The sequence below is a fragment of the Topomyia yanbarensis genome, chromosome 1 (assembly GCF_030247195.1).
Source record: "Topomyia yanbarensis strain Yona2022 chromosome 1, ASM3024719v1, whole genome shotgun sequence".
NCBI lineage: Eukaryota > Metazoa > Arthropoda > Insecta > Diptera > Culicidae > Topomyia > Topomyia yanbarensis.
The window spans coordinates 33912180-33926067 of NC_080670.1; the positions used below are offsets into that span (position 1 = coordinate 33912180).

General features: G+C 40.6%; 3 protein-coding genes across 3 annotated transcripts; 1 reads left to right on the top strand and 2 right to left on the bottom strand.

The window, feature by feature from the left end:
• Nucleotides 1-656: 656 nt before the first annotated feature.
• LOC131677329 (carbonic anhydrase 13-like) lies at nt 657-2643 on the bottom strand. Its single transcript, XM_058957075.1, has 2 exons — nt 2125-2643; nt 657-1811 (listed from the first exon to the last, which is right to left on the bottom strand). Exons 1-2 carry the CDS (start codon nt 2189-2191, stop codon nt 901-903), a joined length of 978 nt encoding a protein of 325 aa, XP_058813058.1. The 5' UTR covers nt 2192-2643; the 3' UTR covers nt 657-900.
• A 773-nt stretch (nt 2644-3416) lies between these two features.
• Nucleotides 3417-4272, top strand: LOC131694806 (carbonic anhydrase 7-like). Its single transcript, XM_058983305.1, has 2 exons — nt 3417-3567; nt 3632-4272. Exons 1-2 carry the CDS (start codon nt 3417-3419, stop codon nt 4213-4215), a joined length of 735 nt encoding a protein of 244 aa, XP_058839288.1. The 3' UTR covers nt 4216-4272.
• Nucleotides 4273-7335: 3063 nt separating this feature from the next.
• LOC131677332 (carbonic anhydrase 2-like) lies at nt 7336-8408 on the bottom strand. Its single transcript, XM_058957078.1, has 3 exons — nt 8300-8408; nt 8050-8238; nt 7336-7996 (listed from the first exon to the last, which is right to left on the bottom strand). The coding sequence occupies exons 1-3, from the start codon at nt 8358-8360 to the stop codon at nt 7401-7403; spliced, it is 846 nt and encodes a 281-aa protein (XP_058813061.1). The 5' UTR covers nt 8361-8408; the 3' UTR covers nt 7336-7400.
• Nucleotides 8409-13888: the final 5480 nt, after the last annotated feature.

Genomic DNA, 13888 nt, shown 5'->3' on the forward strand with positions numbered 1-13888 from the left:
ATCGGCCTATATACCTGCTGAATATTCTTGGTAAACTCCTGGAAAGGTCATCCTCAACAGGGTGGCGAACTACGCTGAAAGTTAATACGGGCTATCGCAAAGGCAGTTTGGATTCCGAAAAGGGCGTGCGCTGAAGCCTTTGGGTGTAATGATCGACGATCGGTTAAATTTTCGTCGACTATTTGTGTAAGAAAGCAGCGAGGACAATTGACACAGTGGCAATGATCATGCCGAATATCGGAGTAACAAGAGACGTCTACTGGCGGGTGTCTCATCCTTACTACTGAGGTATTACGTTTCGGCCCTGACTGCTGCGCTGAACTCAAAGCGGAACCGGACGAAGTTAACAAGCACGTTTCGTCTAATGACTGTTCGTGTCATGAGTGCATACGTAACGATACCGTCGGAGGCGTTATGCGTCATTACTGGGATAATCTCCATCTGCATCACTGCCGACACTACGAATCACATTCTGGACAATTTTTTATACGACTAATTTTTACAATTTGAGTGAAATTGCGATAAGAATGTGCGAAGATGCAAGAAATGTGAAAACACTGATACCTACCCAGTGTTCTTTTCACCCTGCCATTGAGAACACATTGTGTGTGTAAACCTTACCCTTTTTGTTTCTCGTACACATGTTTGAAGGTAGAACAGAAAATCATTTAGCACAAATTTTCGCAGCCGGATATACGATAGAACGCTAGTTTTATTCAAATAACATATCTATTCTAATACGATTTATTCAAAATTACGTTGTCTAATTAGACATATTACCGTTCATTAATACTCAATGGCACGAATTCGGACACGGCTAGTAATAATGGATACATAAGCCCTGCTCATCTATCTGGTAACTTCTTTGGAAACTGCTTCTCGCATTCACCACAATCAATGCTAGTACAAGAACACCCTTCTATAGTTGAGTGCCTGACTAGGTCTAGAATTAAGCACCCACTCACTACCTCTACCTTTCAGCTGCCGCATTTTCTTAAGTTCGCTCATCGTCAACACAAGCCGCTCGGTGGCCACAATCCACTGGACCGTTTCCGAACAGGGAGGTGTTGTCAAACTTCCCTCGTAGGAGAAGTAAGGCCATGCGGAAGTCCGCATTACATCACCCAGAGAGAACAAACCATAAACTGGAACACTGTAATCATGACCTTCTTCGACCACTTTACCTAGGTAACGAGTCCATTTGTTCATTGCTTCGATTCGACCCGTCTTCAAAACATCGTACAACAGTGCTATCACTGCTACACCATCCACCTGGTTTCGAGCCGCATCAAATGATTCATATAAACTGTTGTAGAACACCAGGTGTAGTTCCGCCGCCGATCTTTTCCCCTCCAGCGAATGTTCCGATCCTAGATGGTAGTGGAACTGAAAGAACACATAGTCAACCCTCAGCGGCCCTCCACGAAGTCGCGGATGATCTTCACTGCGGTACTCGAGAAAGTAGACAGCCGAACCATTCTCATTCAGAACCGTTATCCGGGCAGGGCGACTATACAGACCTACGAGTTCCAATGGGCGCTTTTTTCGAACAAACAAAGATCTGCTCACTGCCAAGTTCACTGGACTTTGGAACAAACCGTCACAGCTGCCGCTGAGAGCGCCCCAATTCGATGGACCAAATTCGTCCTCTTCACGATAGGAATAGGTGTGGTTCGATGGTGCAAGGTTCCACGATTCGTATTCGATATTATTTTCTTTGGTGTTTTGGTCATAAAAATTGTAATACTGTTGGTGAGTTTGGAAGTTTCCGTTGGAATTGTAGTTGTAGGACCCAACATCGCGAGTGTTTGCTGAAAATGAGGTGTAGATGTTAGACGAAACGTTGAATGCTGTCATAAAATCAAACAATGAAATATTAAGAGTTTAGGCTTTAGCTAAACTAGAAGAAACCACCTGAATTTCTCATGACTACAAATGTATATAACCCCTAAACTGATGCAGGTAATAACATATAAGGGCATTGGTTTTCGTATATCTTCTGCGATCTAAACAAATGGCAATGATTTTAGTCGCATAAAAATAAAAAATCTTCTCTAAAATGGTCCTAAAATTACTTACAAAATACGTCACTACATTTCATTGCGTAGTTAAACAAATACTTACAATCACTATTTGCTATGGGTATAATAGCTGCTACTATGGTCAGCAACCAGGCTGTTATTAATCCCATTCCGAAGGTAATACACTCCTAATTAATCAACAATAACTTATAATTTGCGCATATTTCTCATAATTCCATCGATCACTGCTATCTCTTGCACCGGCAAACAGCAAAGCCAGCTTCCACACCGTCTGATTATTATCCCCAGTGCGGGTGGAGTGCCCCACACCGCGCACGGCTAAGCCAGCAGCAATTAATTTCTTCTCGATCGTTTGTTCGACTCTTGATAAGTCACACACCGCGCTGGCCCATTTCTTTTACACGCCCTACGCACGAACTTGATCTTGAACAACGACGGCGGCGTCGGGGCCGATTATTTGTTCGACTGTAGCGCGCAAGCCTGACTAGACACACCCAAACCTCTGAGCGGACTAAATAGGGCCTCTGGCGTCGAATTACTACTGATTCGATTGGAATCTGTTCAGATTATGCGCGGGAACTGAGTTGTTGACACCGGCGAGATGCCGTGGACACTGGGCAGACTAGGGTCGGCTTCTTTGGTTTTTATATTAGTTTATTCTGAACTTTGTTTCACCATAAACTTATGGACGTATAGTTACAATAGTAGGTAACCGGGATCGGGATCTAGCGGGTTGGGTTGAATTCTGCAGGAAAGCCGGATATTTTGCCATTACGTCACGCTCTAGGTGTGGATATGGTTCTATCTGGGAGGTACTGAAGGATTTTATTCGGTTGTGATGATGATAAGTGTGATAGGTTTGTTCCAGTGCCCGGAGAAACTGGAAGTACTTCCTGTACTCTCTTTTTCTTCTGGTAGCAAACCGAAGTAAAAAGGAGCAAGTATTTTTTGCTCCTGTTTGCTCCGGAGTAACTTCCGTGTACTGGAACAAACCTAATGTGAATGTCGATAAAAGCAAATCAAAACAGTTTTGACGCAACGGAGCAGTATTAATTATTAATATTTGTTGTGTTCCTAATGCATGATCGGCTGAAGACTAAAACCTCTGCTGTCAACAGAAAATAACGGTTAGATATGTTCTATGGTCTGTAGGCAAAATCTCTATTTTCGCTAATAATCTCCGAGATGCAATGCACTGATTATTCACTGTGCTGACGTTCGCGGAATAGCAAGCCTGGTTTATGTGAGCCGTGATAATAGTGTACATTCATGACATGACGCGAAACCTACTATGATTTCCGTGGTTTTGCGTCACTTTCCAAGATTGCGGTGTATCCGTACTCGATTTCGTTTCCCGAATATCTTCGACCAACAATGTCCAGTAACAGACGCAAAGCATTGAGGCAGAGTCCAATCGCGTTGTCGTCGACTAAGTCCATGCCGGCTGTCGAAAAACGACCACTAGAATTGCTGGGATATCAGGAAGATCCTATACAAGTGATCGTTACTAACAATGGTCATTCAGGTTGGTTGTCAATAATAAATAAACAGATCGTAGGTCCATTAAACGTTTCCAATGGCCATTTCAGCACTCTTCACGTTCCAATTCCCATGTGATGAAGCGATTATCGAACGGGGTGGACCATTGCCGGGAGAGTTTCAATTTGACAGCCTTCACTTCCACTGGGGAGCGAATTCCAAGCGGGGAGCTGAACACGTTATTAAAGGACGACGTTACGCTATGGAGATGCATCTCGTCTTCTTCAATCGACAATATGACTCGTTCATGGAAGCTCGCACAGAGCAAAATGGTCTTTCGGTACTTGGCATCTTTTTTGATAAAAGCTGTGTCGCACCGGACTACGGTTGGATTGCCGCATTGAGTAAAGTTCGTCCGGCGGGAGCCAGCTATGCATTGCCAGATCCCTCCGTTTTCAACATCAAAGAACTTATCGGCCAGAATCGAAGGCCCTATTTTTACTACCATGGAAGTCTGACCAGTCCTCCATTTTTTGAAACGGTTTGCTGGATTGTCCAGAAAACGCCTCTACCGATATCCGAAGCACAGTTGAAAATGTTTCGATCACTACGAAACAATAGTGGCGAACCGCTGGTCGATAACTATCGAGAGCTGCAGGACTCCAACAGAAGACCGGTTTTCCGTTACAGATAAAGGCATCTTTCCCACATCTCCCATGATTTTTGACAGCCGTTAATGAAATACGACTGCACATTGTTAAGTCTTGTAGAAAAGCGATATTAGATTCCGATAACCGAAGAGAACTAGAGTTGATAGTTGTTTTGATCAATTAGTTTCACCACGGTTAGAGGGGAATAAATTCCTCAAATTTGCCATTTCTTTTATTATTTTGATTATGTTTAGCTTCATTAAGGTGTTTTAAAGACAGCTTTTTGCCTTTCTCAATAGAAAGGTATTGCAATTGCTCTGAAAACCGACTTTTTAACGGAGGCCCGGAGGGCCGAGTGACATATACCATTCGATTCAGTTCGTCGAGTTCGGCAAATGTCTGTGTGTGTGTATGTATGTGTGTGTGTATGTATGTGTGTGTGTATGTGCGTCTGTGTGTGTGTACGCGAACACAATCTCACTCACTTTTCTCAGAGATGGATGAACCGAATTTTACAAACTTAGTCCCAAATGAAAGGTGCAACGTTCCCATAGGCTGCTATTGAATTTCTAATGGATCCGACTTCCGGTTCCGGAATTACAGGGTGATGAGTACGATCACGCAGAAAACGTCGATTTTAAGAAATTCTGCAATGAATGTATAATGGTGAAAATTTTTCCAAAATGTGACCACAACTGCTTCGATTTGTAGTACTAGGTCATTAACAGCCATTCAAAGTCTCTTTGGTCACATTGGCCACCATCATCGGTTCCGGAAGCCCCGGCGGAAGTATCCAAATTCAGAGTAACAGTCACATCGGTTTCTCGGAGATGGCTAGACCGATTCGACTAAACTTGACCTCAAATGAAAGGTATTACGTCCCCGTAAGTGGCTATTAAATTTTATCCCCAACCGACTTCCGGTTCCGGAGTTACGGGTTGTGGCGTGCGATCACATAGCAAATTGTGATTCAAACCGATACCCCGATGGAAGCAAAAAAGGTAAAAATTTCGCTAAAATGTCTCTCAAATAACTTAACTTTGCAGTTCTAGGTCACCGACGGCCAAACAAACTTTCGTTGACTACATTGACCACCATAGACGGTTCCAGAAGTGCCCGGGAAAAGCGGCCATCTTTCATAACTAGCAAACTCATATCAGTTTCTCGAAAATGGTTGGGCCGATTTTCACAAACTTAGTCCCAAATGATAGCTATATTATCCCCACAGATGTCTGTAAAATTTCGCACGGATCGCTTGTATGGTTCCGGAAATATAGACTGAACGGTCCGGTCACACATGAAATTCCCATATAAGCCGGAACTCAAAATTTTTTTTCAAAGGGGGGACCCCATGAAATTTCAGAAATCGAATTCGTATTTTTGATGCCAAACATCTTTAAAATGCATGAAACGTCGAGATTTAATGTTATCTCGAAAATTTTTTTTTTATAAAAATCGACTTTTTGGGACTGCCGATTTCGCACCTTTTTTCAGTTCAATATTACCGTGGCTGTTTTTTCTTTTTCAAAATTTTAGAACTCGAATAATGATTTATTTTCCTGTATATAGTTGTCATGTGATGTATGATAATAAAATGTAATATATGCATTTAAAAGTTTTTAATGAGTATAAACAACGCACACATTCTCGTGATTCATGATTGAGAAAGGCACAATTGCACCGCTAGGTGGATTAAAATAGGTTTTTTGTTTTATGTTCCGTTGGCCTCTGTCCGCACTGAATGCCAATCGTAGACGCCAGAGGTGACTCCACCATCTGGACCCTAGCGATTACGCTTATCACTAAACCACCGACGCCGTCCAAAAAGACAGCCTTCTACGAACACGAACAAAAAAGATGTAGAGTTTAGAAAATTGATGTTTTTCTCGTGGGAATGCGTTCGCTTCGGGTCGAATTGCTATGCATCTTTTTAACTACCCAACCGTCTTTTGGTTGCGGAAAAATTTTACATTGTCTAGCATGGTTTCTTCCGGATGGTTGACTCCTAAATAACTAACATATCAGATGCATTAGCAACTCCCAGGTAGGCAGTACAGAATCTATAACAAAAGCTCAAAACCCAAACTGTCTATTGTATCAAAAGGTCGAATGTAACAAAAATTCGAATGACTAAAAGTTTGAAGTAATGAACTGTTAATTTCTAATACATTGGAATGTTAACACCGATTGTTATATTAATTTTGTTTTAGACTAAACGTATTTTATCTGCGAATACAATAAAAAATATAATCCGAGATATATCAATGAATTACAAACAAATCTTGGTTGAAGAACAGCTCATGATATAAAGAATAAAATTGAAATTAAAAGTAGTTTGCAATAAATTTACACTAGTATTCAATGTTCAATATATGAAGTTGGGCCCCTGTCAAATGGATTCTATATGAAAACATCTCGTTGTAGTGTTTCAGACAAATACCGTGAACGCTATCACACCAGCTAACTACACACGACCGCAAAGGTACAGAGCCAAAAAGCCACCTTACTATACACTATACTGTTTCTGTCATGACAAGCAAAGTAACAGTAGTGCACCCTTTTTCGGCTGTCTAGATCAGCTTTAGCTTGAGCTTGTGCGACCGGCTGCTACACCGTTATTGATCGGGACTAGCTGAAGTTGCACAGGGAATCAGTAGATAATTATGCTTGGGATTAGCGAAACACCTTTCAATGTGCAACTCCTGGTAATCCTAAAGTGTTTCTGATCAATACCGGCGCCGGCCAGGCACGAACGTAGATCGCGGAAGGATAGGGAAGGAATTGTTAGTTCGATACTTGCTTTTGCTAGAGGCCGTATATACTACTGCGCACTCCACAAGTATCACGGAAGGAGGATATTTTTGTTAGTAGAGTATAAGAAGTTGGATATACTTCTTCTTTACCGACGCCAGAGAGGTGATTCCACTACCTGGACTAGATATCGATCCACCAATTTCATGGACCGGGGACCAACGGCTTTACTTCCCTTCCGAAGGAAGACGTGACCACAGATTTTTTACCTCAGAAAAATCTCAACGACCTCGGCTGGAATTTAACCCAGGCCAACTGGAATGAGTGGCGGTCACGCTTACCACTCAACTACCGGCGCCGTCCACCCTTTTTCGGCTGTCTAGATCATACAATAAATTCAAAAGCGTACGGCTTACTACCTATGCAAACTATATTCGGAAAACCTCATCAAAGTGGTGACTGGGAGTTATCGTAGATTTTATGATAACCCATTGGAATAATAATAAACTGGTCTTCCGTTGGCATTCTGCAGCGGACGATAGTTGTCGACCAGAGGATTACCATTATTGTCTCGCAGCGAGCGAAACACATTAAGCTGTTCCTCGGACATCTGTAGGGGTTTCTTCTGTACGAGCCAGGTGACCGATTCGTAGCACGGAGGAGTTGTCAAGCTTCCTTGATAGGAAAAGTAAGGTTTCCTTCTTGCTCCGATAAGCCCCTTGATGTTGAAAACCGTTGGATCGGGTAGGGTATAGCTGGTTTGCGCTTGTTGAACCTCAGTCAGTGCCGGAACCCAACCGTAGTAGGGTGCATCGGCACTGCTAGCGAAAAATATTCCCAGTACTGCTAGACCGTTTGTCTGATCTTGAGCTTCCATAAACGATCCATACATCTCATTGAAGAAAACTAGATGCATCTCCATGGCGTATCGACGTCCGTCAACCACGTGCTCTGCTCCCCGCGCAGAATTGGCTCCCCAATGGAAATGGAGACTGGCAAACCGAAAACGACCCCGCAGAGGGCCACCCTGTGCAATTATCGTGCGATCGTTCGGGTATTGGAATGAATAAACGGCTGAAATTAATACGGTAGATGCATCATAAATCAGTTCTCGTATTTAAACTAACCTGTATGTCCATCGTTCGTTACGTTCACTTGAGTTGGATCCTCCTGATAACCCAACAATTCCAGTGGTCGCTGTTCAGCGGCTGGAATGGATCTTGTGGTCGACAGAGCGATTGGACTTTGCAACCGCCCCTCGCACTGCGAGCTTATGTTTCCCCATTCCGCAACTCCCGCGCCGTAAGAGTAGTCAGCTAGAAGTTTGAACACTCTTCAATTTGGATCCAAAAACCTGAAATTTTGTTCTCGACTTACGCTGTTCATCACATACTACCCAAGCCAAGCAGTACACCAATAGCAGCAGAGAAACCTTCATAACGATTGTAACAACGTGACACTGCACTTGCTAACTGCACTACTGCCCTTTTTAAGGTGGGTTTTTATTCAATTGTACCATTTTTGTAGAAGTTGTACAAAATGTATAGGAAAAGAAAGGTAGGGAAAACAATGATAAGGTTCAATTAATTTTTCCCTGGAAAAATTGATTGTGCGAAACTCCTCCCCCTTCTTGATACTAACGTCGTTTATTTATGTTGCACGCATTTGAAACTAATTCAAAATGCGCTGTCACTCAAAAACGTTGAACGCTTTTTCTTTTTTTTTATGGCGGTTTCTTTGAATTCTAAAACTAGGTGTTAAATTAATTAGCCACCCAATGCGGAAAAACTGTCACACGAGTTTCGAACCGAACAGTAATAACTATTTGAGTATTCATAAAGATATCTTTAATGAAAAGTTTACGCCCTCTGTACCTGTGTTATGGCGGTACCGATGATGGAGTTGATCGCTTATTATATCGAACCTAGACCGGCGAAGTTCGCAAATGTCTGTAGGATCGGTGTAATTGTCCTGCACGTCAAGAATTGATTGCGAAGTTTGTCGAAATTGAAAATGTCAAGTTCCATGACGGAGTGTTGCACGTGAAACTAATTTCGCCAGGGGCCATAAGCGGCTTCAGTTCATTAGAAATGGGGGAAAGGGATGGTTCACTGGTTTCTGACAAAATACTGCAATTATTCTTTAACGCTTTGAAATTTTAAAATCATTAGATTGTATAAAACTTGATAGAATAAGTCTTGGGGTTAAAAAATTCAAAGAAAAATTTCACGAATCCATAAAGTGAACATTTCACGAAATTCGTGGCCAAGTTATTAAAATGATGAACAATAACCATCGTATTCATGAAACTATTGCCGTTTTCACAAAATTATTTCGCGCAAAAAGCCAATGCGTTACATTTGAATGTTCAGTAGGATTACCATGGTTGTTTCCTGAATATGTTTAGTTTTTAATAATTATAGTTCATAGTTTGGGAATACACAAATTATGGACTGGTAGAGCCGATAAATAAACGGAGTTTATGATGTCATGCATTCTCGATTATCGTAATTTCTATGTCCATCATGGTGATATTTTATTCATGAGCTTACCATCGATTTTTTCTGAAAGAGAGATGTGAGTCATGGTAATCATATCAATAGATTTATCATGATTTTCGTAATTTTGACGTTATCGTGGTATATTCTTCGTTAGTCTTCTATCAGATTTTAAACAGAGTAATGCGACAATATGAACTGGATTATGAAAGGGCGATCGATAGGCTGTTTCTTATGATTTGACCTTCATCAAAAGACTCGCGATGTTTGAGATCCTAATAATAGTTTTCTTGTATCTGCCACTCGAACCTTTAACGGGTCAGTTCAGCGTCGTTTTAAGACCATTCGGGGTCCCTGAGTACTATTGAACGAATGGGGCCCTAACAGCTGAACAGACGTAAACAGATTAAGATTAGAGTAGAATGGGGTCAAATAGGTATGAGGGTACAATAGGTATAGGGCATTATCTTTGCTATGATATTGCAGAGGTCGCTCGTGTTGCGTGAATTAGATACACAATAGAGAAATTCGTTGACAACTGTCATTTCGACTGTTACCGTGGATCAGCTGTATTAGTTGCGGCGTCGTTTATGTTTTCGCGTGTTGTTCAGCGAAACGCATTGTCTTTCGTCCTCAGTACAGTACATTTAATCAATGTGAAAACATGTCAACTGAGTTCTTTCGTAAAAATTATGGCTGAGCACGAGCTTTGTGTTGGTTTTCCATTTTTTTTTTTTGAGAAAAAATACGAACATCAACATGAAACATAAGCTTGGGGGCACGACAGGTAAGTCGTTTTGGGGCAATATAGGTTACTACTATAATGTAAATTTGACAGGAAAATTGTGCATAATTTCGTGCGAAAAACGAAGTGACGAGGACATAACGAATGCAATTGCATCTGATCAAGATGGCACCAGCATTCGATCAGCCTCTATTCAAGGTTCTATACGAAATATTACGTGCTCGCGTGAAAGGTAAGTGCTCGTTATCATTGAAAGCGCGTCAGATATTTCGCGTGAGTTAACAAGATAATAATTTGAGGTGTTGTTGAAGTAGAAAAAGAATAAAAAAATGGTTTGAAGCGCAAACGTGATCGTCGCACAGCTAAGCAACCACGTGAGCTGGAATGCACAACTTCAATTCCACACTATGGCGACGACGAGGACAACGAAGTCATTCGCAAGTACAAAGCCAGAAGAGGCTGAAAAAGACATGTTTTTTCAACATTTCCCTCCGCGGTTTCATGATTTTTCACATTTATTATTAATGTTATTCATTTTTAAACAATCTGCAGTATTCACTTCAAATAAAACTTGAATCACTGATTTTCTAGACGTGTACGTTGTTTTATTTAACCTGGAATATAGTGACCTATCGTACCCCAGATTTCAAAAACATAAAAAAGTACCTTCGCCTTATTGGATTTAACTTGAAAAATATTTAGCCAAGCATAAAATCATTATTGCCAAAATGTTGCCAGACGTATAACCTCTACTGTAACATTCAATGAATATGATTGAGCGTCACAACACAAAGGGGAGATCAAGCATATCGTACTTTAACAATTGAAGGCTAGAAATATGCGTTGTGTTTCTCTTAATAGCATCCGAATAACTGAATGCACAGTTAGCAATATACTGCGTTGTCTGAGTTTCTTGACCAACAAGAAGGAATAATAAAGTTGCGCAGATTTACCGTAAATCCTCCACTTGAACTCCCTTATTTAGACTAGCAAAAAATTCTTCGTACTTCATGATGCGTGTAAGGTTATTTTCGTAAATAATTCGCTCGTCAATGTACAACAGCGTAAATATTGTAGCATCTATTATATGTTCTATTATATATCCATAGATGTCAATCTTCATTGAAAGATAGGCGAAAATTACTAGTTTAGAAGTCTATTGCAAAGGTATTTTTTTTTTGATAAATTGAATGCGGACAAAATACGGCAACAATCTGGTAATTCTCTATTTTGATTTTTGTTGGTTCATGCTATCATCAGATTTTTTGGGTTTCTCACTCTTAATACTATCCACGAAAAAATTGCACCACAAGTCCTTCTACGAACGATGCAGAATATCCAAATTTCGTTGAAACGCGTTCAACGCGTAATATTATTATATTTTCTAAATTTGGTGAAATTTCTTGATATAGTATGGACAATTTGGTGAGATTTCTTTCTACAAATCAACATAATCAGAAAAGTTAGCCAAACGAACCATCGCTAGAATTCGAAATTATTCTATCGTATAATTAGAAATGACTCGGGGCAGTAAACGCCAGATATTTACCGGACAGCCAAGCAGCACTGTTGGCATTAAGGTCGTCGAAATGTGAGTCCAAGCTGGTTTGAAAGTTCATCACATCTTTACAACAACTGGCAACTCGGAATAAAGTAATGATATTCTGTGTACCTGGAATCGATGGTAATGACGTGGCCGACGAATTATCCAGGCGGGGTTCATCAAACATGTTTGCTGGACCAGAACCATTTCTAGGTATATCCACCTGTGCCATCAAACTAGAACTTTCGGCTTGGGCAAGTGACCAACTACTAAACGACTGACGTAACGTAGAAGGCGCTTGACAAGCTAAGAAATTCATAAATCCAGATACAACGAGAGTCAAAAAACTAATGGATCTTAAACGAAAAGATTTACGTATAATCACAGGTTTATTTACGGGGCATTGTCCTGCTAAGTATCATCTGAAAAAAATGGTAAAAGTCAAGATGACATTTGTCGATTCTGTAACTACGAGACCGAGAGCTCGGAACATATTCTCTGCCATTGTACAGTACTATTTATTCGAAGGGAGCGATACTTTGGAAGGCATCTTATGACGCCTCACGAGGTATGGCATACCTGTCCCAAAAGGATCCTCAGCTACATTAATAATGTACTACCCGGTTGGAACGACACATGTGGACAAACAAACAACTCGCTTCCAACTACGTTGAATTCGGGCGATTTGTAACATGGTCGCAGTGATAAAATTCCCCTAACAATAAAGGGCAGGGAACTTGCCATAAAAAGAACCCCTAAAAATGTCACCAACGTTTGGCCACGGTTTCCATATCAATAATTTCGTAGACATCCTTTAGTTCTAAAATTAAAAAAAAAATCTAATATATTTGAAATACGCTTGAGCTTGTGCGACAACCCCTGGCTGCTACTCCGTTATCGATCTGGACTTGCCAAAGTTGCACAGGGAATCAGTATAGAAAATTATGCTTGAGAGTAGCGAAACATCTCTCAATGTGCAGCTCCTGGTAATCGTAAAGTGTTTATTGATCAATACCGGCGCCAGCCAGGCCCGAACATAGATCGCGAAAGGAAAGGGAAGGAATGTTAGTCCGATACTTGCTTTTGCTATAGGCCGTATATACTACTGCGCCGGCCGTAGTATCACGGGAGGAGGATATTTGTTTGTAAGTATAGAAGTTGGATTCTACTTCTTCATTACCGACGCCAGAGAGGTGACTCCACTATCCGGACTAGATAACGATCCATCAACTCATGGGCCGGGGACCAACGGCTTTACTTCCCTTCCGAAGGAAGACGTGAGCACAGATTTTTTCACCTCAGAAAAATCTCAACGACCTCGGTTGGGATTGAACCCAGACCAACTGGAATGAGTGGCGGTCACGCTTACCACTCAACCACCGGCGCCGTCATGCAATACTTTCAATACCTTTAGTTCTAAAACTAAAACATAACTCATCTACTTGAAGTACGCATGATATAAACTGCATCAATACCGCTCAGTTTGAAGCGTTCCACTTTCAACTGAGCTGATTGAAATCAGAAGTGCTGACGAATCGTTTGTTTGACCATGTAGTATAATAGGGCTGACATAACACTATGACAATTTACGAAAACCAAGTAACAATATGCCAATCAAATCCAACTTTTAAAATATATATATATATATATATATATATATATATATATATATATATATATATATATATATATATATATATATATATATATATATATATATATATATATATATATATATATATTGGATACGATTTCAACGCAAAGATGTTTTTAATCGAATATATTTAACAAAAAAATGATCTTTTTTTTAACTACGTAAATTTCAAACATGTTATTTTCGATATATTGAACGTGAGCAGTACCACGTTTCTGATGTGATGAAACTGAATAGAAAGTGGCTTCGGAAAAGCTATTCTACTTCACTAATATTGTATTGGCGAGTCTCCTTCGGATGCTTTAGAATCAGGATAATTCATATTCGAGCTTCGCGTTTCTTTAAAAGTCTAAGGAATAATGATTCTTTGGTTGATCAAGTGTCTGTCGCCGTTATATATAATTTATCTTGACGATTGACGTTAATCCGGTTTGACCAAAACTGAAATCAGCAGCTCTAGAATACTCTACTTGTGATTGGTATAGCAGTGCAGACAGCTGGTATGATATTATGTGCCCATGCTCAT